This window comes from Euphorbia lathyris, chromosome 3 (genome assembly GCF_963576675.1).
Source record: "Euphorbia lathyris chromosome 3, ddEupLath1.1, whole genome shotgun sequence".
NCBI classification, from domain to species: domain Eukaryota; kingdom Viridiplantae; phylum Streptophyta; class Magnoliopsida; order Malpighiales; family Euphorbiaceae; genus Euphorbia; species Euphorbia lathyris.
The window spans coordinates 49874124-49898852 of record NC_088912.1 but is presented as its reverse complement, the minus strand read 5'-3'; the positions used below and the strand labels follow the sequence as shown (position 1 = coordinate 49898852).

The 24729-nt window shown below is 40.6% G+C and overlaps 1 protein-coding gene across 1 annotated transcript; it reads left to right on the top strand.

Moving 5' to 3' along the window:
- The first annotated feature begins 19148 nt into the window (after positions 1-19148).
- LOC136221924 (pentatricopeptide repeat-containing protein At4g35130, chloroplastic) lies at positions 19149-21822 on the top strand. Its single transcript, XM_066009406.1, has one exon. It carries the CDS (start codon positions 19247-19249, stop codon positions 21683-21685), a length of 2439 nt encoding a protein of 812 aa, XP_065865478.1. The 5' UTR covers positions 19149-19246; the 3' UTR covers positions 21686-21822.
- Positions 21823-24729: the final 2907 nt, after the last annotated feature.

Here is a 24729-nt window from a genome sequence, read left to right as displayed (position 1 = left end):
CACGAACCCACGCGAATAAAAGGGAACGAGTCATTGTCGATAACGAACGATTGGACTGAAAGAATAACTCGTACCACGTCTAAAAAAACGAGATACGCTCAAAGGGAGTCAAAACCCGAACTAATGCGTCTCGTAAAATGACGAAAGACGAGTTATCCCAAAAGAACAATCCAACTTGGTCGATATCTTAGTCACTGAACGCTGATACGTCAAAACGAACTGTATTGTCTGATGAATGATTTACTTTTCCGCAATAATCGACGGCATCACGCGTCCCCCGGACCGCAATGTGAGCCCCGAACTAAAATCCTAGGAAAGAGACTTGGACCATCGAGTGTGTGGAGGAATAAGGGTGGAAGAGAGATGTTGTGATACGTGTAATTAGACTGACATTTGTTCTTCTTATCTTATATATCCGTAAATAAATAAACGCACACACCACAAATCATGCATATAAAATCATGCATACATACTAATGGATGATCGTTCGCGCAGACTTCATCATTAAGCGGCTGTGGTTTCGCGAGAGTAACCGGTTAGTCAGGCAGTTTGATCAGCTACAGATTGACAGTTCTGAATCGGCAGTTGTGGCTTCCGAATCATCTTCGTCCGAGTATACTCAGTCTTCAGTCAGTATGTCTGCGACCGACGAAAAAGTGGCTGGATTGGAAAACTCTGTGAACAACATTAATGAGCAGTTAGCCACGATAGTGGCCCAGATAGCTAAGTTGGCCATGAAGGATGACAAGAGTGGCAGTAAGCACACTGAGAATGAGGTGAACGATGGTCCTCGCTTTGGGAACGAGGATGACTATCAAGACTATATCCGTAAACAGCTTGAGAAAGAGAAGGCTAAGGAAGAGGAGTGGAAGCAACACATCACTCAGGAGGTGCAGGATCTACGTGGGGGAAGTTTCGGGAGTCAAGACTTTTATAACTTGAAGAATTGTTTATCGGCAACTGCTTTGCCATTGAAATTCCGGCTCCCGGACATGAAAAAGTTCGATGGAACTGGAGATCCTACTGCTCACATGAATCAGTATGTTGCCGTGATGAAGCACACGATCCTGACTGAGGATCAAGTCCTGGGGCTGTTTAACACTTATCTGGAGGGGGCTGCCCTCACATGGTTTCATGCATTGCCAATGGTGATGAAGAGGGATTGGAAAGAGTTAGCGAAGTCATTCATCGCTCAGTATAGCTTCAACACTATGCTTGAGGTCACTTTGAAGGAGCTTGAGAGCACTAAGCAGCAGACTGGGGAGTCTTTTTCCGACTTTGTAAGAAGATGGAAGGCCAAGGCCGTGGTTATGAAGCAGAAGCCGCTTGAGCAGTATCAGATCCGAATGGTAGTCGGTAACACATTGCCGTATATTAAGAATGAGCTGCGGTACATACCTTTTACCGATTTCAACCAGATGTATAGCTGCGCCTTGACGGTTGAGGGGGACGGAGAACCGAAGAAAGCTTATACCAAGTGGATGAAGTCTGGATATAGTGCCGGAGGGCCAAGTGCAAGTGCAGAATCTGCAGCAGTGAAAGTGCTTGATCTTAATGCTATCGAAAAGAGGCAGTTCGCCAAATTTGATCAGACCTACGCAAAAGTTTTCGAACAATTGCAGAAAAAGGGGTTGTTGAAAGCTCTTACTCCTTATAACAAAGCTCCGCCCACTTAGCAGATACAAGCTAGGGGATACTGCGAATTCCACAGCAGTTATGGGCATACTATTGAGAATTGTGAGAGGTTGAAGCACGAGATCCAAGATTTGATTAAGGAGAAGAAGATAGCTGATCCTTCGTCAGCGAACCCTTTCACTAGACGCAATCCGCTGCCTAATCATAGGGTGAGCATGATCGGAGTCGGTCTGAAAGAAAGTGTAGTAATGGAATCCTTCGAGGAAGACGAAGAGGAGTTGTTGGACTCCGACGAAAAGAGCAATGTAGGAAATGGTCTATATGTGTCCCTCCTTGGCGATGAACAGGAGGGTGAACCGATGGATGAAGGTTCGGATGGTGGAGCACCGTATGATGAAGACAGTACCGAAGAGACTGGGGAAGGGTCATCTCGGACTATTGCGCCAGAATTGGGGCTGTTTAGTGGTGGGGAGAATCCCGATGTGCACTTGCGTGAATATATGCGCGATATGTTTGTTGAATCCTTCGGGGTGGACGAGATTGCTCAGTGGTTCCACCATTCGCTAATAGGCGAGCCTTTGGGGTGGTTCCGCTCATTACCCGACTCTTGCAAGCATGATTGGGATCGATTATCAGATTTATTCTTAGAAAGGTACCAGAGAGCTGAGGACAGGACCGCAGAGCGCTTTGCGATGCAGATTGGACCTATCAAGCGCCCGCTACCGAGGGTCAGTAAGTATAATGGCAACAAAGATCCGATGGAACATCTTCACTTCTACTTGTCTGCCATGGGGCCTTTGGGTTTTAATGAAGAAGAGATCACCAGCTTGTTCTGTAATTCGCTGATGGGTGAGCCGTTGATGTGGTATATGTCACTTCCGATGCATGTCAAGACCGATTGGGCGGCAATGACGAAGAGGTTTATCAAAGAGTATACGATATGGATGCTGGCAGAGCAAACCCTTGACTCACCCTCTTATGAAACACCTGAAGCGGTGTCAGCAATGCCTAGGTATGGTGGATACCGGGATCCTATTGAGCATGCGAGGATATTCCGCAACCATATGTACGATGCCGGGTTCCCTCAATGTGAATTACATGAACATTTCCCGGAAACCCTCATGGGAGAAGCATTGTTGTGGCACCAAGGCCTATCAGAGGAGGAAATGGGTCATTGGACACCGCTTAGGGATGCTTTTGTGGTGAGATACGAGATGTATGTTCCATGGACGGGATCCCTGGAAGATCTAGATAGGATCAGGCAATTCCCCGAGGAACCATTCATGGATTATGTTAGGAGGTGGAGGCACCGCTATGAGCAGTGTCGTGAAACAATGAGTGATAAGGTGTAGCTCATGTGCATACAGAGAGGCGCAATTCCGTTGGCGGCAAGAAGGATGAGTAGAGTATCCCTCAGGGATTATGATGATTTGATAGGCTGGGCTTTGTATGGATCAGCGAATCCCTTTTTTTTGAATCCGAATGTTCCTCACGTAATGGATCTAATGATTGTGGACATTTGGGAAAGTTCTTCGGACGAGAAGGACATTGATCGGAGGATTCCTATGAATATTTGGGATGAATCTGATGATGAGCCGGAAATCGCCGTCATGACAAGATCAGGTCGGGTGGCTGAGGGAAAGGCACCTATGGTTGAGACTGAGATAGGGGAAGGATCGGCTCCCAAGCCAGATGACCAAGTCCTCGAGCAGTTGAAGAAAACACAAGCTAAGTCTACGGTATGGGAAGTTCTATGCCATTCCAAGTACCACCGTGAAAATCTGATGAAAGGGCTGCAGAATTTGGTTATTTCTACCGATACTGAGCCGGCAGCGTTAGTAGGGGCAATTATGGCCCGAAAGAAGACCGAAATCACGTTTACTGACGAAGATCTCCCAAAAGAGGGGAAGGCTCACAACAAGCCTTTGTACATCCGAGCTGAAATTAACGGGAAAAAGACTAGTTGTGTGATGGTCGATGATGGATCGGCCATTAATGTTTGCCCGCTGAAGCTCTTGTCTAAGTTGGGAGTAGAAAGAGGAGACTTGACGGCCTCGGAAACTGTGATCAGGGCCTATGATGATAGCCGTAGGCACATCGAAGGAGTTTTTAAGGACAAGCTGAAAGTGGGGCCGCACGAGGAAGAAACAGAGTTCACGATGCTGGATATCCCGGTAACCTTTGCCGTATTGTTGGGACGCCCATGGTTCCACAAGTTGGGAGGTGTGCCCTCCACGCTCCACCAAATGATCAAATTCCCCTTCGGGGAGGAGATAGTGACGATCAGAGCGGAAAAACTGAGCTCGGTGGCGGCATTGGGAATTGAGCCTCAACTTTTCTCCGGATTCCAAGTTTCGGGGATCTACGAGTCTAGCATGACCACCGATGTGGTGAGGATGATGAAAGGAGGCTTCATCCCCGGCATGGGCTTGGGAGCACACCATCAAGGGTTGCCAGAGTTTCCGGACTTCAAGAGTCAGAAAACCCGCAGGGGCTTGGGGTATGAACTAGGAGGTCCGTCCAACACAGGGGGTGAAGGAAAAGTGGGCCTAAAGAAGTATTTTGTGAATGAGGGTCACAGGAAGGTTTATTCGGGGCTCCTGAGTCATGGACTAGCACCGAAGGAAAGATTCTGCCAGGTTTTGAGATCTTCAATGATGTTACCGACTGGGGCAAAGGAAAGGCAAGTTGCTTCGTCGAGGAGATCATGATGTTAGATTTGAATGCCGAGGAACAAGTCATCACTATTGAGGCCACTGTGGGAGTGGTGGATAAACCTGGTACCTCCAAAGCTTATGAGAAACCCGAGAACCCTGATGATGAAAATTGTATTACTGCTTTATTTGAATCCGATGATGTACTCGCCAACACTATCAATGAAATGAATTCTGATTTTGCTTACTTGCTTGATGTTGATCGTGATCATTCCATGCATTCTCATTCATATAACATGCCTACATTTGAAATCAATACAATAGAAATGTCAACTTTCAATCTTGGCACGGATGAAAATCCTAAACTTATACAAATTGCTCAATAATTAACTATTGAAGAGAGGAAAGAATTTGAGAGAATAATTAAAAAATACGAAATAGTGTTTGCTTGGACATACGAAGACATGCCAGGAATTGATCAATCAATCGTAACTCACCGTATTCCAACATACCCCGACGCGAAGCCCGTGAGCAGAAACTCCGACACATGAGACCGGAATGGGCAGATAAGATCAGAGAAGAAGTGAAGAAGCAGTTAGAAGCAGGGTTCATCTAAGTAATCGACTATCCCCCTTGGGTCGCAAATGTAGTGCCCATCGCAAAGAAGGACGGCAAAGTAAGAATGTGCGTCGATTATAGAGATCTTAACAAGGCGTGCCCCAAAGATGAATTTGCGTTGCCTCATATTGACGTGTTAATCGACATTGCAGCGTCGAGCGTCTTACACATGAATGTGGACGGTTTCATGGGCTACATGCAAGTTCAGATGGCCGAGAAACACAAAGCAAAAACCTCGTTCACAACTGAGTGGGGAACATACTGCTATAGGGTGATGCCGTTTGGTTTGAAAAATGCCGGGGCAACTTACCAGCGAATGGCTACGACACTATTCCATGATATAATACACAAAGAAGTAGAGGTTTATGTGGATGACATGATGGTCAAGTTGGAGACGAGAGATGGGCATTTCGCTGCACTCGAGAAGTTTTTGGCCCGAATTGCAGAATTCAAACTAAGGTTAAACCCGAAAAAGTGCTTCTTCGGCGTTTCATCGGGGAAAATCTTAGGCTATGTAATTGGAAACAAGGGAATTGAGGTAGATCCCGACAAAGTAAAGGCCATACGAGAAATGCCAGCGCCAAAGAATGAGAAAGAAGTGAGAGGGTTTCTGGGGCAGGTTCAGTATATCAGTCGGTTCATAGCAAGACTCACCGCGATCTGCGAGCCAATCTTTAAGTTGCTACGGAAAGATCAACCCATGATTTGGAATGATAAGTGTCAACAAGCCTTAGAGAACGTCCGGAACTACTTGTCTAATCCACCAGTGCTGAGACCGCCTAAACTTGGAAAACCGCTTCTCCTCTATGTAGCGATCGAGGAGCGATCTATTGGGGCAATGCTGGCCCAAGAAGGGGACACCGGTGTGGAGCACGCGGTGTATTATCTGAGTAAGAAGTCCTTGGAATACGAGCTTAAGTATAACATGATCGAAAAGACGTGCGTGGCAGTAGTATGGCTAACCAAGAAACTACGGCACTACTTCCAATCTTATAAAGTGATCGTTATTTCCCGGATGGATCCCGTGAAGTATCTGTACCGAACACCGTCTCTAACAGGGAAGCTAGCCCGATGGTTGTTGCTTTTGTCCGAGTTTGATATTGAATATGTAACGAAGAAGGTTATCAAGGGGAGGGCCGTAGCAGAATTTCTGGCCAACCAACCTCTGAACGCAGAAGAGGAAAAGATAAACTATGATTTCCCCGATGAGCACTTGAACGCAATAGAAGTTATACCATGGAAAATGTTCTTCGATGGAGCAGTTAATTCGAATGGAGCCGGAGTAGGAGTGCTACTTATCTCACTAGAGGGAGAAAGGTTCCCGATGGCAAAGAAGCTATCCTTCCCTCTCACCAATAATATGGCCGAATATGAAGCGTGCATCTATGGGTTAGAGTCATTGGCAGCACTGGGAGCATCATGTGTTGAAATCTGGGGCGACTCAAAACTGATTATCGAACAAGCGCAGGGAAACTGGGAAGTAAGGGAGGAAAGGTTGCGTCCATACCTAGACCAGTTGGAGGGATTGGCGCAGAGATTCAGTGAGTGTCGTTTTTATCACATTCCTCGGGCACAGAACCAGGCAGCGGATGCTTTGGCCACTTTGGTGTCAGTATGGGATAACCCTCGGAATCTTGCTTCGAAGCCTTTAGTGCTGAGGAGATCCCACAAACCATGCTATGAAGACGTAATGCTGTTAGGGGCAGATGAAAAGCCGTGGTATTTCGATATTGTAAACTTCATGAAGAGTGGAACATACCCGGCAGAATCAGAACTTAGGGATCAAGCTGTGATTAGAAGGTTAGCTCAGGAGTTCGTCATCCACAACGACTTGCTTTACAAAAGGCACACCGATGGGTTACAACTGAGGTGCTTGGATGCGGGAGAAGCCCGCGAGGCAATGGAGTCGGTACACTCGGGAATTTGTGGGGCCCATATGGGAGGGGCGGTATTGGTAAAGAAAATCATAAGGCAAGGCTTCTATTGGCTCACCATGGAAAGAGATTGTAACAAATATGCGAAGAAATGTCATGATTGTCAAATCCACAGAGATTATAATCACTTACCAGCTATGGAATTGCACGTGTTAGCGCCCATTTGGCCGTTTGCGGCTTGGGGCATTGACATCATCGGCGAGGTGAGACCTAACGCGTCAAATGGACACAAATTCATCGCAGTTGCCATTGATTACTTCACCAAGTGGGTAGAGGTAGAGTCGTTCGGCAAGTTGGGGTCTAAGCAGATGAGGAAGTTCATTGAAAAACACCTAATCACCAGATTCGGAGTGCCTCATCATATAATCACAGATAATGGGGTCCAGTTTCAAGGGGAAGTGAGAAGTCTATTCCAAGAATACGGTATTGAACATCATAGGTCTTCTCCGTATCGTCCTCAAGCTAATGGCGCAGTAGAAGCGGCTAATAAGAACCTTAAAAGGATTCTCGTAAAGACAGTAGAATCACACCGGAATTGGCATGAGCAGCTTCCACTCGCGTTATGGGCTTATCGCACGATGGTTAGAACATCAACCGGGGCAACGCCGTTCTCCTTAGTGTATGGGGCAGAAGCAGTCCTGCCAATTGAGATTGAAAAATGATCGTTGAGAATCACAGTAGAAGCAGAGATTCCCGAGACGGAATGGGTGAAAAAGCGGTATGAACAGTTAGCATTGGTGGACGAGAAAAGGATGGAGGCTCTTTACCATGTGCAGTTATATCAGCGAAGGATGGCCCGAGCCTTCAACAAAAAGGTCAAGGCCAGCCCTATCAAAGAAGGGGATATGGTGCTAAAACAGATCCGTGTGACGCACACCGACCCGAGGGGCAAGTTTAGGCCAAACTGGGAAGGGCCGTTCTTCGTGAAGAAGATACTAAGCAAAGGAGCGGTGAAGTTAACTACTATGGACGGCATGGAGTTCTCCGAACCTACCAATCTGGATAGGCTTAAGAAATACTTTTCGTAAAAAAAAAAAGAAAGAAAAATTCCCGATAGGTTGAAAACCCAGAAAGGGCGGCCTATGCAACAATAAGGGACATCCCAATGGGTGAAAACCCGAAAGGGCACTCATTTGAAAATTCCGGGATAGTAAAAGGAGAGATGAAAAATCGTTGGGATCTGAAAACCGAAAAAAAGCAGGTCCTGGTAACGGTAGTTATATCTTGAGCAATTACAAAAATAATGTATAAGCGGCTAAGTATTTCTGTTGTTTGTAAATAAATAAAGGCATGAATATATTTGAAGAGAATGATCGGAATCGTTATAATCTACTGAATGCATGGTAATACGAATCATGAGTTATACATTTCTTACCTTTCTTTTCATAATAAAAAGCCTACATACTATCCACCCCTCTCCCTATACACAAGCTATACATTGGGGTAATTCTAATAAAAGCTACGAAGCTGTACACGATAAGCCTAATAAGGAGGGAAATTCCAGTGAGCCTCAAAGTCCCTCAGATGTGACGCCCGCTCCGCAGATAGGGTCTCCTCGACAACTCGAAGTCTCTCCTCGGCGGCAAGGCGCCCCGCGGTCTCCTCTCGCACTCTTTCCTCTGCGGCAAGGCGTCCCGTGGTCTCCTCCCGCATCCTCTCCTCGACAGCAAGACGCCCCTCGATCTCAGCTCACATCACCATAGACCAATGATCGTTCCTCTCCCTATAGACCTGGCCGACCCTGGCATCGGCCTCCCGCAGCGACTCGCTCCGTCTCTGCTCATGTGCATGAAGATCACTCTGTAAAAAAAAACACAGATATAAAAAAAAAAGAAATACAAACGAGAATAGAAGTCATACATACATATGTGCATACATTCCACTACACTAAAATGAAATAAAGATACATACCAGGTGGCTGGCGCAACGCAAGCTGAGTCGATCTCTGAAGTAACCAGATAGCCCCACATAGTCGGTGCATGTCTCCCTCAAAGTCTGGAGGGCGTCTGAAGGATCAAACGGTATCCTCGACGTGAAAACCAGAGGAGCCATCTCGACACCGGCATAGGCCACTCCGGACTCGTCATAGCAAACGGTCGAGAAATCCCTCCCAAAGTTGGGGATAGGTACGCCTAAAGAGGGCCACTCTGGTCGAGCAGCGCCAGAGGACTCGCCGGCACAATATGACGGCTCGCTCGCAGACGTCTGAGCCCGGGCACCATCGAAAAAATCTGACATATGGGCACTCCTCCAGGAACCCTCCTGCAAGCAAAGGCACAATAAATACCACTAACTATCTCGTAAATAAAAATAAATAGGTCGAACCACTCACCAGAACCTCCTCCCGACCAAAGACTGCAGCGACAGCCTCCGCCGAAAACACGTCCGCCATAGGGTCCACCTCCATCGCAACCGCAGGGGCGCCCATCGGGGTCAATAGTGTCGACAAATAGAGAGCACGGCCCCCGACATGGTCCCATACATCTCTAGGGGCAAAGCGGCAGGTCAAATTACGACGAATGTCCGATAAGGGCATGGTCCGCACGGCAAACATGGACACGGGAATCTCGCCAGGTGTCCAGTGCGAGGCGCTAACCCCGGTGATACCCCGATCGCCCAAGTACCACGCCCGCATGCAAAGGCCGGTAAGAACGCACTGCTGCCCCTAGATGCGGGTGACGTATGCGTAATCAGGACCAAAGTCAAGGTCATCCCACCTAAACCGCATCTGAAAACCAAAAAAAAAAAAAAAAAGTCAAGTCTGATCAAACAAAAATCTAGCGTAGTTAGAAGATGTTCACCTCCCCTAAAGTCCATGAATCAATCCAAGCTAGGAATTGCGCCACCGTCCGCCTCTCCTCGGTGCCTAGACCAAACTCGCTCCACCGAGCCATGAGTGGGGGCCTAACTACTCGCGGTCTGCGCCGACGCTCGCATGGAAGAATCCGCCTCTCATAGGTCCAAACCTGCTTGTAGAAACAAGGGTTACGGACAGAAGTCACGAAAAGGATAAAAAAAAGCAAGTTAAGGACGAACCACGTACCAGGAGAGCAAAAGTGTAACCGCCAAAGTCCTTGTGCTTCCGGCAAGTCAGATCCAAAAATTTGTACAAGTAAGCCAAGCCCGCTCCTGCCCAATCGTAAGACGACACGGCTTCCAAATCGATGAAGGCCTGAATAAGACCCGCGTGTATCGTCCCGCTCTTGGTGCGGAAGATCGTCTCGCCTAAAGCGTATAAAAGGAAGCTGCGGACCGCCAGATCAGTGTCGTCTGTCCCACAAAAGTCCCTACGACTCAAAAGCCCAGAAGTGGTGATGAACTTCGCCGGGGTGGACTTGACACCCGTGTATACTCCTGGTCCGATCAGAGCAGCCAACCTGGCACGGTCAACCCATGGACGCACCATATCAAAGGAGAAGGGAACCGGAGTACCACTCCCCCGCAATCCGGTCAGCAAGGAGAAGTCGCGGGGCGAGATCGTCATCTCCCCGAACGAGAGGTGGAAGGTGTGGGTCGAGTCAACCCATCTCTCGCATAGGGCGCGTAGGCCGAAGCGGTCACACACCCCGTTGGCGTGGGGCAACGCTAAAATTAAGGGATCGAAGCCCAACTCTCGCACACGGGCCTTCGCCGCTGCGCTAAGCATGGAATACCACACATGAATGTCCTCCGTGGTCCCAGAAATGCCGATAATCTAGAAAGGACGGAACAAGTAAGTTTAAGTGTTATTCCTAGGCTTGCGTCTAATAAAAGCTCGTTAATCTAGCTATTCTTTCGGTCAAATCCAACCTAGAGACACTCGGTCAATTAGGACCGTCATTTTGTGGAATCTCATTCTTAGGGTTGTTTGTATATGGTTTGATTAATTCATTATTCTTTGATCTACTCTCGCCCACATTGGCAAAGAGATCGATACAATTTTAACATTTAATTCATGCGTTATTCATGTTTTTACTATTCACGTGCATTAGTCATGTTTTTACTATTCACGGGCACTATTCATGTTTTTACTATTCACGTGTACTATTCACGTTTTTACTATTCACGTTTTACTGTTGGCATGCATTGTTCGTATGTTTACTATTCACATGCATATAATTCACATTCTTTCAAAAGATAAATAAAGTGTTACTTGCGGGCAAAGAAATTCATGTTTTCTAGTTAAAGTCTTCTAAAGCAACCTAGAGTTTAGCATGCAAATCAAGTCAAAAGACGAGGAAGTAAGAAAGTACTTACCTGATTAGAGCGGGTCCGGCTCAGATGTGAGGTAGGATCCTGGAAAGGGGCCACTGTCGTGAGGTTCACAAAACCCGCATCCATGCCCTTCGTGCCATCATGTTTATCCAAATCCATCCCGAGAATAATCCAAATCAGAAGTTAGAGAGAGAGAGAAGAGAGAGAAGGTGTGGGGTTGAAATGAAACCCCACCACCTTATATAAGGAAATGGAATGGCATTCCCGTAAATAGTGAAAAAGGTACGATGTGACATAAAGGTAAAAAGTAAATAATTATTTACCAGGTGCACAGACCTCCGATTTGCAGTCCGTTTCAGCCTGCGTTTCGGCCAGACAGTGACCAATAATATCAAGATAGGACTCCAGATGACAGCCAAATTTTACAGAACAGTGGCGCCAGTCAAAATACAGACGACAGTCAACAGAAAAATAATTGCTAGTTTGAATCACTCCGGACAAAAAAGACATTCCTATCGAACCACTCAAACATCCGAGACAGTAACTCCAGTAAAAACACAGATGTCAGTGTTTTAGAATTCAGAACTGTTAGGAAAAAACCCTTCGCTATTGAGCCATTTTACCCACGGTCGTAGACCAGGTTTGCTTTTGAGCCATTTTACCCACGGTCGTAGACCATGGTTGCTTTTGAGCCACTTCACCCCCGGTCGTGGACCGGGGTCGCTTTTGAGCCATTTTACCCGCGGTCGTGGACCAGGGTTGCTTTTGAGCCATTTTACCCACGGTCGTAGACCGGGGTTGCTTTTGAGCCATTTTACCCACGGTCGTAGACCAGGGTTGCTTTTGAGCCGTTTACCCCCCGGTCGTAGACCGGGATCGCTTTTGAGCCATTTTACCCACGATTGTGGACTAGGGTTGCTTTTGAGCCATTTTACCCCCGGTCGTAGACCGGGGTTGCTTTTGAGCCATTTTACCCACGGTCATAGACCACGGTTGCTTTTGAGCCATTTACCCCCCGGTCGTAAGCCGGGGTCGCTTTTGAGCCATTTTACTCGCGGTCGTGCACCAGGGTTGCTTTTGAGCCATTTTTACCCGTAGTCAACTTAGGCTAGGGTCCGTAAGAAGAATATCCGCCGGCAGCCGATTCAAAGGCAAGGACGGAAAGAATCGAGAACGACGCCGGAACGCGTAGCGCAAAGGTCAGGTATTCTTCCTCCTACTCTTTACGTGTCTTTTACTTTTATATGTTTTACATTACATGTGTTGCGTTAGCAAAAAAAACGTTTTCAAAACACACACATCACTGTCAAAATAGGAAAGTAGGCGCAACTGTAGACACCAAGTTGGAGGACCTGTGACGAAAACCTGTAACAAGACGGTTGAAACGGTTGGTTCCGGAAGTTTTTAAAGCAAAAATATATAATAAAAAGGGAAGAAATTAGTGGGAGTCGCGGTCGTCAAGTGGACGGCTCGCAAGTGCTCAGTGACGCGGTGTCCGACGACAGTTGGACGCACGCCCGGCAGCGCGGGATGCACGCTAGACGTCCGCTGGGCGCGAACGCCTAGCAGCGCGGGGCGCACGCTCGACGTTCGCTGGGCGCACACGCCCGGCAGCGCGGGACGCATGCCCGGCGACCGCTGGGCGAGTGCGCCCGGCAGCCGTAGGGCGAGCGCCCAGCAACGTTGGGCGGACGCCCAACGCTCGTTGGGCGAACGCCCAACGTCATTTGGGCGCGCGCGCCCAACGTCATTTGGGCGCGCGCGCCCAACGCTGGTTGGGCGCGCGCCCAACCGAGGTTGGGCGTACGCCCAATGATAGTTGGGCGTTCGCCCAACCATGTTGGGCGTTCGCCCAACGAAAGTTGGGCGTTCGCCCAACATAAGTTGGGCGTCCACCCAACCAGCTTTGGGCGATGCCCAATTTTATTTGGGCGTCGTCCAAAGACTTTCGGGACCCGTTGCCTATTTAAGGCACGGATCCCCATGCAAGAAATGAGGAATTTTTGGAGAGCTTTCTCACTCTAGACATTTTTAGAGAGAGAAAGTGAATTTTTTTGAGAAAAATATTTTTTTTCTCAAAAAGTCCGAATTTCCCAAAAGTTAAAATTTTTACGAAAAACACAAAAAACCGGAAAATCACAACTCGTGGAATCGACCGACTTCGACTGTCAGATACCGATCTTGAGGTATTATCCGAGGACTAGACTCGTTTTATTTTATTTAATTTATTTCTTTTATTTATTTATTTTTATGTTATAATTTTATTTATTTAGTTATTTATTTATTTATCACGTTTTATTTAATTTTTCGTATTTATTTAATTTTCGTCTCGTATTAGATAAACGTTCGGTTTTGTTTTAAAATAAAAACCTCATTTTAATATCCCAATACGAACCGTGATCCGATTCAAAGGTAGTTCGGGTATTAAAAACGTTATAATTATAAGTTTTAAAAATATTTCAAAATAACGTTTTAAAATAAAAACGTCGTTTTAGGAACTTCCGTTATAGACTAGGATCCATTTTTGGTAGTTCGGAAGTCCAAAACGATAGAATAGATCTAATCTAAAGCTTTTGAATAAATCTGGAAAGTTGTGGACTGTTTCTGTAATTCTACATTTTCTGTCACTAATAGCTGTTTACCGACGGATTTTCCGTCGGTAAAGCTGCTGGAACCTTAAATACCCATTTTTTGAGTCTTTTTCTTATCTTCTTGACATTTCTTCTTAAGTATATCTCTATTTAATTATGTAAAATACTTGATAAATATATTTTTGGTTTATATAATTATTATCTACATATTATATGTCTATTTATGTTACGTTAGAAAATTAATTTATATTGATTTGGTTTTGTAAATTATATAAATATATATGTATAGTTTTTGTGACTTTTGGGATGATTAATCGGTTTTTAGGTTGATGTAAATATTGTTTTTGAATCAAAAGTTATTTTCTTATTTGTGAACTTGCCTCATCATTTTTACATGTTTTGATTATAATATATCATACTTAGTGTTATTTTCATTATTATACATATATTTAGCTATACTATAGGGTATTCTTTGCTTGGGTTTTCAAAGTTATATGTATATCATTATTTTTATCTAAAAATGTATATATGTATATACATACATATTCTTCCTTATTCTTTTTGGCATTTGGGGACATGGTTTTAAATTGGTTTTCAATTGAGGAATTTTGGTTTAGTTGGTTTATGGTTGCAATTATGATAATGTTAAAGGTTAATTGAGTGAAAAGGGGAAAGTAAAATCACAAAAAAGAGTTTAATTTGCTTATTTAAACTTAAAGTTTTCTAGATATTCCTAAAGTGTAAATAACGTTTTCTTGACATTTTTAAACCATTTCTTAAAACATCACGTTTTAAAACCTTAATTCGTTCCAACGACGGATTAAGCGAACTTTGTAATTAAAATCGTTTTCGTTGTAAATAATAGAGTTTTGAATAGTTTTCCTAACTAAATTTTTGTACAAAATAAATTGACTTGTATGCCTAATCACACTTTTAGATTAAAAATGTTTGCTCAAATGCTTTCAAAACGCTCGAGTCGTTCCAACGGCGATTCGAGTGAACGTCATTAAACGGGGTTTTGAAACGTACCTAAATCGTTCCAACGACGATTAAGGTACGAACCATGTAAATAAACTCGTTTTTGGGAAGTGAGTTTAGTTTAGAGTTAGTGTGTAATACGAAGCATAAATCACATTGTAAACAAATTGATTCTTTCTTCTCCCCCCTCTCTCTCCTATGTATTTTGAACTGATGTAAATGGGTGATTCTTTACCAAAATGGCTTTCAATAATATATGCTCAAAACGGTTTTCAAAACGAGAAAGAAAAGGTTTCAAATGAATTTTAAACTTAAAGAAATATGTGATTAGTCTGTTATCGCCTAACACGCTGAGTAGGAGGCCGGTGGTTCATAACCGGATGATGTCGGGGTGCCTAGTAGCCTTTCTCCGGAAAGGAGCTAGCCTTCTCGGCTCGTACCTAAGTTTCCCGAACCCTCACCGGTCTCCCGCAAGGGATCGGTGTTCATTTTCCCATTCGTGGGTGGCGACTCTTCCATACTCTGAGCTCCGGTCCTGCCGAGCAGCTTGATTCCACGATTGGTTGCTTTCGGCGCCAATCACCTCTTACGTCGCTATGAGGTGTCCACCCCCCGATCCGCCCGGGAGACTAGGCCGCGGCACCTCGTCTAACAGAGCTACTATGTGTAAACCTGACGAGTTTATATTAGCCATTAAGAGTGAGTTGTTAGCAGGTGATACGGTACTAAGTCATTTGGACTTTTGCCAACAAGATTTATCATGATCTGAAGACCTCAAATGGGTCTAGGTCCACCAAAGCCTGCTACAACATTAATCTTGGTCGAGGCCTGAACGAAGTCATGGCTTCAGTCACCTTGATTAGTCAAAGGATATCTCCGGAGATGTATATGAGAACACGTGGACCAATGAGCACACTGGATTCCAAATACATGCTCCCTTATGTTCAGAAGTATGGTGGCATGGAAAGATAGGGTCCAAAGACCTATCAGGTGATGCCACATGTCCAGATACACTTTATTTTATCTATAAATAGCAGAGACATTCCAGAAGTTCAGATTTCTTACTTCAACTAATCATCACTTCATTTCTCTGTTATACGTTAGCTAGATATTATCTCTAATATCTTCTGACTTTAGCATCGGAGAGGATTCACCGAAACTTCGGTCCCTTTTTCTGATGTCTTTTGTGATCTCAGGTAATCGTGAAGTTAACGGAGAAGCATTTAGCAAGAAATGCGATATCAGCATGTACTTTTGACCTTAAGGTGATTGAGCCTTTGGCTTTGCGACATAGCCTGGTATTGTTACAATCTCTTAATCTCTCTAATGTCTTGGTCGAAATGGATGAAAAATTGGTTGTAGATAGCTTGTTTTTGTCTAAGGTGGACTTGACGTAGTATGGGGAATTGTCCAAGATTGTAAAGGAATACTGCAACAAAGATCGGACTTTAAAGTATCCTTCATTCCTAGATTAGTTAATGTGGGTGGCGCAATGTATTGCTCGTCAAGCGCTATTCAATGCTGGTTTATTTGTTTCTTTTATTGCTCCTCTATAGTTTAAGGCTAGTTTGTGCAAAGATTCAACTCTTCAATTTTAAATAAAGTTGTTCCTCTCTTTAGAGATTGTTTGGATTATGGTATTTGAAGGTAGGTGATGGTAAGTGTAATTAGGTAACCTTGTTTGTTTTGAGGTGTAATTGAAGAGCATAGTAAGTGAGAGTATGTGAGGGTGAATTTTGGATAATTTTCATTACACTCCAAATTGGAGGGGAATCATGGTGCATATCTTTTTCTTCCAAAATTGTCATTTGTCTTTTATTTTATTTAGGGAAAAGAACAAAAATAAAAAATGTGGTTTGAGTCATTTTCAAACATAAGCTACGTGGTTTAAAAGTTTGCAAACTGGTACCTTGTGGTTCATTCTGTTAGCAAAATCAGTCCAAGCTGACTAACAGTGTTAAAAAAAGTCAAAAATCAAATGGTAAATAGCTATTTTTATCTTTATATTTATTTTATAAATTAACCCTCTTATTATCTAATTATCACAAACAAACCCCAAAACAAAATATCAAATTCACCATCTCATCATTCTCCCATCTCTCTTTAATTTATTTTCATTCTCTCTCTAAATACGCTGACTCTCCCTCTCTATTTTCTCTCTCTAAAAATACTTGTAAAAACAGATACATAAAAATGAAAATAAACAAATGAAATTCTATTATCATAGGCACAAGACTCTCTGGAGTTTCAGATGTTCCAAAAGGCGTTATCATTCTGGGTTCAACCATGTGGCAGTAAAGAATTCCATATTTGTTCAAGGATTCTGTCATGTAAAGTCCTAAAGCATTACAGTTTGAGCTTCAAGGTTTGAGTCTTCTAATTCAGCGTAGTCAGCAAATAGAGATAATCTAATTCCAACTTTATTTACTCTTATCTCGTCAACTACAGCTTCAACTACTTGTAAAGCAAATAGCATATGTTCTCCAAAGATCCGTCGTATTTATCTGTTCGATCATTCATTGAATCCTTCATAAATTGATCAATTAGGTAGCCATGAACCCCATGGATCTGTACTCCATCAAATCCTACAAGGAATGAAATTTTAAATTAGTGAATAATCTCATAAAAAATCTGTTAATTTTGTAAGTTGGATAGACTGAAAGTACAAAAGAACTACCAACTTCTATGGAATTTTCTCCACAATCTTGAAATCATTAATAATTTGAGGAATTTCATCTCTATGTTAATAGAGAGAGTTAGTGTATTTAGAAAGAATGAAAATAAATTAAAAAGAGATGAGAGAATGAGCAGATAGTGAATTTGATATTTTATTTTGTTTTGGAGTTTGTTTGTGATAATTAGATAATAACGAGGTTAGTTTCTAAAATAAATAAATATAAAAATAAAAATAAAAATAGACATTTGAGTTTTTTTTTTTAACATCGTTAGTCAGTTTAGACTGTCTATGGTAACGGAATGAACCACAAGTTACCAGTTAACAAACTTTTAAACCATATAGTTTATGTTTGAAAATAATAAAAAATCACATGGTTTATTTTTACATTTTTCCCATTTATTTATACAAATAAAATAAAATGATATAAAAGTAATTTTATATATAGTTACATTATTATTAAACCACTACTTACCTTATCTTCCATCCAAAACATAGCAAGTTATTTTATACACCTCACTTACTTCACTTTAAATTACCTTAATCTAATTACACTTATTTTAATGGGTAAATAATTTATTAGTCCCCTAGTTTCTATCTAACACACTATTTAGTCCTCCTATTTTAAAAAACACATTTTAAGGTTCCTATCTTTTTATATTCTTAACTGAACATATCTTAGCTTTTAGGACAACCACAGTACAATACAAAAATTGACCATGTTACTCTGTTATCTTATATATATATATATATGTTTATGCTAAAATATAACGATTACGAGTCTAAAAAAACTAGACAAAAGGATCAAAGAGTTAATATTGACAAAAGTTAAGGACCTTAAAATGTATTTTTCAAAATAGAGGGACTAAACAGTGTGTTAAGTAAAAACTATGGGACTAATAAATTATTTACCCTATTTTAATTAGGCAAAAAGCATCCTGATGCTCTTGATCTTTTATTGTTTGGTGCATTAAGCCCTCGATCTTTCATTAAGACACATTGAGCCATTGATCTTTCATTATTTGGTGCATTAAGTCTGCGATCTTTCATTTAGACACATTGAGCCCTTGATCTTTCATATATGGGTGTATTAGGCCCTTCAGTAAAACAATTCATATATAGGTGTATTAAGGGCATGTTTGTTTCAACTGTTAGCTAATACATGTTGTTGTTGTTGTTGATGTTAGCTGTTTGCGGTTGTAGTAAGCTGTTTAATTAGTGTTTGGTAAAATTATACTAAACTGTTGTTGTTAGTATTTAAAATGTCTAATATGGACATGTTTTAAATTAATCAACAAATAAATTATAAAATAAAAAATATATTATACAAATTAATAAAAATAATTTAAACAAAAAATAAAAAATTTATTAAACGCAACAAAATCTTATTTTTTGATAATTAAAAATAAAATTATTGTTAAAAAGAAAACATATTTTTTAAAAATAAGAATGATAATTTTGTCAATAACAAGTAACTACAAACAACTGTTCATGAAAAACTCTAAAAAATGAGCTTTTCATGAAAAGCTCCAAAATAATCCAGTGTCAAGAGAAAATGTTAAACGTGACGGTTATATAAACCTAACCAAACAGGCCCTTAATTTACCTATATATATGAATTAATTTACGAAATGGTCTAAAACACTCATATATGAAAGATTCATGGCTCAATGTATCTAAATGAAACTTTGAGGGCTTAATGCACCAAATAATGAAAGATCAGAAGCTCAATATGTCTAAATAAAAGATAAGGACCTCCAGATGCTTTTTACCTTTTAATTATACTCCATATTCAAATAATGCCTTGAAAAATATATATTTTAAAAAAATCTAAATTAGGAAGAAAGCTCAAAGTATATATCAACTGCACCCCGCCAAAAAGGAAATACAAAACCCAAATACACGACACACAATGATTCCTGAAACGCCATTTCTATAGCTCCGCCGCAATACTGAAATCCTTCAAAAATGGCTTCAACACTTGTTTATAGTTGCTTCTTCAACTTCAATTCTTACCAGCCCGAACACTTATCTCGAAAGCAAATGGAACCACTCAAGCTCACACCGACCCCTGATTCTTTACTCAACTCAACATTCCATAAATCAAGCTCAGCCCATGTACAGCGACCTAAGATTCAAAAACCTCCTCTCATCAGACCCAACAACCTCAATCTCACGCGAGCGCTTTCTGCATTTGTTCATTCCGGTTCCATGAACGATGCTCTCCATCTGTTCGAGAAAATGAATCACTCCGATACCTATGTTTGGAATGTTATTATCAGAGGATTTTCCAATAATGAATCGTTTCAGGAAGTAATTGACTTTTACCACAGGATGATATTTGAAGGGATTCTTACTGATAATTTTACATTTCCATTTGTGATTAAAGCATGTGGTCGGATATTATCTTCGATTGAAGGCCAAAAGGTTCACGGTAAAATCATCAAGGTCGGCTTGGATTTTGATCTTTATGTTTGTAATTCTCTTATCGATATGTACTTCAAACTTGGGTTCATTGAGCTTGCAGAGAAGGTTTTTGACGAAATGCCTGTGAGGGACATGGTTTCTTGGAATTCTATGATTAGTGGGTATCAACTAGTTGGTAATGGATTAAAGTCTTTAATCTTTTTCAGAAATATGATAGATTTTGGAAACATGCCCGATAGGTTCAGCATGATTAGTTCTCTTGGAGCTTGTTCGGCTGAACTTTGTCTGCGCAGTGGGAAGGAAATTCACTGCCAAGTGATTAGAAGAGGGCTTGAATTAGACATCATTGTGCAGACATCACTTTTACATATGTATGGTAAGTGTGGTATGGTCAACCACGCAGAAAGGGTATTTAGTAATATATCTTCTAAGAACATTGTGGCTTGGAATGCAATGATCAGCGGATATGCTATGAACTCTCCATTCTTCGAATCATTTGCTTGTTTGAAAAGGATGCAGGAGGATGATAACTTAATTCCAGATGCTATTACAATGATAAACTTGCTTCCGTCTTGTTCACATTTGGGAGCTCTCTTGGAAGGTAAATGCATCCATGGTTACGCGATTCGGAGAAATATTTTTCCTTATTTAGTGTTGGAAACTGCTTTAGTTGACATGTATGGAAAATGTGGAAAGTTGAAATCAGCCAAATGTGTATATGATCAATTGAAAGAGAAGAATGTGGTGTCATGGAACACCATGATTGCTGCTTATGTACATAATGGGTTGAATAGAGAAGCTTTAGAGTTGTTCCGTGGCCTTTGGAATGAGCCTTTTAAACCAGACCCTGTGACAATTGCAACTGTCCTACCTGCATATGCTGATATAGCTTCTGTGAATGAATGCAAACAGGTTCATGCTTATATTGTAAAGTTAGATCTAAGTTTAAATATTGTCATCTCAAATGCAATTGTACATATGTATGCAAAATGTGGTCATATTCAGGCTGCCAGACAATATTTTGATGGTACATTACATAAGAATGTAGTTTCTTGGAACACAATGATCATGGCATATGCTATTCATGGGTTGGGAACGATTTCAGTCCAGTTGTTTTCCGAAATGAGGGAAAAGGGCATTGAACCGAATGGGAGCACGTTTTTTTCGTTATTATCATCCTGCAGCATGTCTGGCCTGGTTGATGAAGGATGGAAGTTCTTCAATTCTATGAAAATAGACTTTAAAATTGATCATGGGGTAGAGCATTTCGGATGTATGGTAGATCTTCTTGGACGCAGCAGAAAGCTTGATGAAGTCATGCAATTCATCGAAGCAATGCCTTTGGCTCCAACAGCTAGAATATGGGGTTCTGTACTAACTGCGAGTAGGAAGAACAGAGACTTGGTTTTAGCTGAAGTTGCAGCAAAAGAAATATTGTCATTGGAACATGATAATGATAATACAGGTTGTTATGTGTTGCTTCCAAACATGTATGCTGAGGCCGGAAGGTGGGAGGATGTAAAACAGATAAAATATCTTATGAAGAAAAAAGGAGTAATGAAGTCAATCAGTTGCTCTATTTTGGAGAGGAATGGTAGAAGTTACAGGTTCGTGGATCAAGATAAGTCTCACTGCCAAAGCAACATGATTTATGATGTGTTGGATATTATCTTGAAAAAAATCGATGAAGATGCATATATCTATATGATTAGCAAGTTGAGACGGGTGAATTTGATAAATAAAAGAAGGAATACATCGAAGAATCACAGTGTGAAATTGGCTATCTGCTTTGGGTTGATCAGTACGGAAATTGGGAAGGCTTTAATGATTAGAAAGAACACAAGAATAAGAATATGTGAAGATTGTCACAGTGCTGCAAAGAAGATTTCACTACTTACTAAAAGGGAAATCATAGTAGGAGACACTAAAATATTTCACCACTTCAAAGATGGGTTTTGCTCATGCTGCGATTATTGGTGAATAGGAAGTTAATTCAGTGGACATTTACTGTAAGAAAATACAGAATTGTAAAGCCTACTCATTTATGTTTATAGTATTTCATATTATTATGTAAATTATACTATGCTCATTTTAAGAAAGTCTCCAATTCATATTCATATTCATATTCATATTCATCACAACTATGCTTCAAAAATATAACGCTTAAAGGATGGTTTAGGTAGTTAGCTAGATTCATGTTTGTTATATGTCAACCAAATAAAGTATGTCCTTACTTCTTGGAGAGGAAACGAAAGAATAGGTCCACAATTATATTTGTGACCTATGCAAACACCATCTTTGAATAACAATAAATATTGCCTTATTCATAAATATTAAATTATGTGGTCCAAATTAGTCTTGAAATTGAAAAAAAAAAAAAAAAGCTATAATATAAATAAGTCCAAAAATTGTGTCCTTTATTGTAGTAACCTAACCGACATACTTATGTATTGGGTGGAGTGAAAACTTAAAATAAAGGTAAATTAAAAAGAAAAAAAAAACCTCTACAATTTTATATATATATAAATTGAACTTATATATTAAGAAGAAAATGGAAAAAATCATTCTGAATACAAGAAAAAAATATAAATGGTTATTGTCGTTGATAGAATTGAGAAATTTACTCTCACTTTGTTAAATATCTGACGTGACACAATAATATTTTTATCCAAAAAAATTCTCTCTTTTTCTCTCCTGTTTTGTAGCCTAATAATAAGTCTATTGTTGCCCATATCCTCTTCATTAATGCAAGGTCCTTCATGTCCTGTTTCCATGCTTTCAGTTGCTTAAACTTCGATGTTGTGATTTTTCAAGATTCAAATGTAACAGGTTTTGGTTTTGTTATCAATGAGTCTATGGGTTCATTCGTAACAGCATGCTCTCTGTGCTCTCCTTCCCTTTTTGACCCATTGTTGGTAGAAGCTCTTTCGCGTATGGGGGTTGAGGGTTGAAACAAAGAGGCTAGTCAGCAGGTCCGTCCCTGAGCGTGACAGCAGGAGGGGCGTCCACCCAAAGCTCGAGGATGGGGGAGGATCCAAACATATTAATAGGCTTTTGATTTTACTTGATTAAAAATAATAATAAGATGTAGAATTATTAAGGTATAAATTGTGTGCAAATTGCAATTTGAATCTTTCCAAAGTTTCAAACTCTTCTCTTCTTCAATCACACATCCACCCATCCCAACGATTAAACAATACTCTCTTCGTTCCATTATATAAATTGTTTCAGAAAGTGTATTGTTTTCACAATATAAATCGTTCTAGTTTTCCAAGAATTTTTAGTTTAGTTTTTCGGTCCAAACATTGCATTTTTTAGGGTTAATTTCAAATATAACCCCTGTGGTTTTAAGTTTTAGCAAATAAATACCTGTGGTTTGATTTTGAGTAAATAAATACATGTGGTATGATCCTTTTTTCAAAAACGTGGAAACGGTGAAGACATCATCTATATGCTGACGTGACCGAGGGTAATTTAGTCAATAAGAGTTAATTTCAAATAAATTGTTGTGGTTTGCGTGTTTTTGCAAATAGGTACTTGTGGTTTGGATATTTTTACAAATCGATACTCGTGGTTTGGATGTTTTTACAAATAGGTACCCATGGTATAACAAGCCATAAACAAACGCTTAATTTAGGTAATATTGTGGTTTGTTATACCACGGGTACCTATTTGCCTAAATTAAGCGTTTGTTTATGGTTTGTTATACCACGAGTATTTGCCTAAATTAAGCGTTTGTTTATGGTTTGTTATACCACGGGTACTTATTTACAAAACATCCAAACCACGGGTATCTATTTGCAAAAATATCCAAACCACATGTACGTACTTGCTAAAACACGCAAACCACAATAATTTATTTGAAATTAACTCTTATTGACTAAATTACCCTCGGCCACGTCAGCATATAGACGGCGTCATCATCTGTTTCCGTGTTTTTGAAAAACGGAGCATACCACAATAATTTATTTGAAATTAACTCTTATTTACTAAATTACCCTCGGCCACGTCAGCATATAGACGGCGTCATCATCTGTTTCCGTGTTTTTGAAAAACGGAGCATACCACATGTATTTATTTGTTCGAAATTAAACCACATGTATTTATTTGCCAAAACTTGAAACCACATGTATTTATTTGCCAAAACTTGAAACCACAGGGGTTATATTTGAAACTAACCCTTTTTTTTATCTTGCTTTTCAATGTATTCATGTGTTTTTAACATTCCAATGCTTATTCCTCAAGAAAGATTTTTTTTAAGTTAACCAATATAAATTCATTAATTGGATTCTACATTAATTTTATTTTTTAATTTGTGTGAAACACTCTAGAATAACTTATATAATGAAAATGATGGAGTAATATATTTTTTAACCTTCATCTTCAATGATGAATTAAGAAAATCGTGTACAAATTTTATGACTATATTTTCTTATAATAAATTTTCAGATCTTGGTGTAGATGATTCTTTTTCACAAATGAAAGTGTTATAAATGACTTTGTCAAATAAATTAATGTCATTATTTGAAATTTTTAAGTTTGTCAAAACAACAGATTGTTATCCAAATATTTCAATTGGTTTCCAAATTATCTTAACTATGTTAGTGACTGTTGCATCGGTTGAAAGAAACTTTTCGAATCCATTAACCATGTAACATGATTGTTGGAAGTATACTTTAGAAACTAAAGCCCCAGAATTAACTAAAGCTTGGATTTTGCAACCTTTGCCACTTGGTACAATGCCTACAGGATATAGGTGGGTTTGGAATGTTGAACTTAAAAGTGATGGATCATTTAAAGGTAGATTAGTTGCTAAAGATTATATGTGAGATTGATTTTAGCTCGCAGTAATAGAAAGATTATATCATTGTGATGTCAATAACTCATAGTTATGTCTAATGTGAGTCAAATCATCCCTAGCTTATTAAGTATAATGGTCGTTTATTTCTCTATAATATTTTTTTTTGTTGATAGTTTATTCGATTTTTCAGTTTGAACATCTCGAAATCTAGCTGTGACAACTT

Coding starts and splice junctions, on each gene's coding strand:
- LOC136221924 (XM_066009406.1), top strand. CDS start 19,247: ATGGCTTCAACACTTGTTTATAGTTGCTTCTTCAACTTCAATTCTTAC.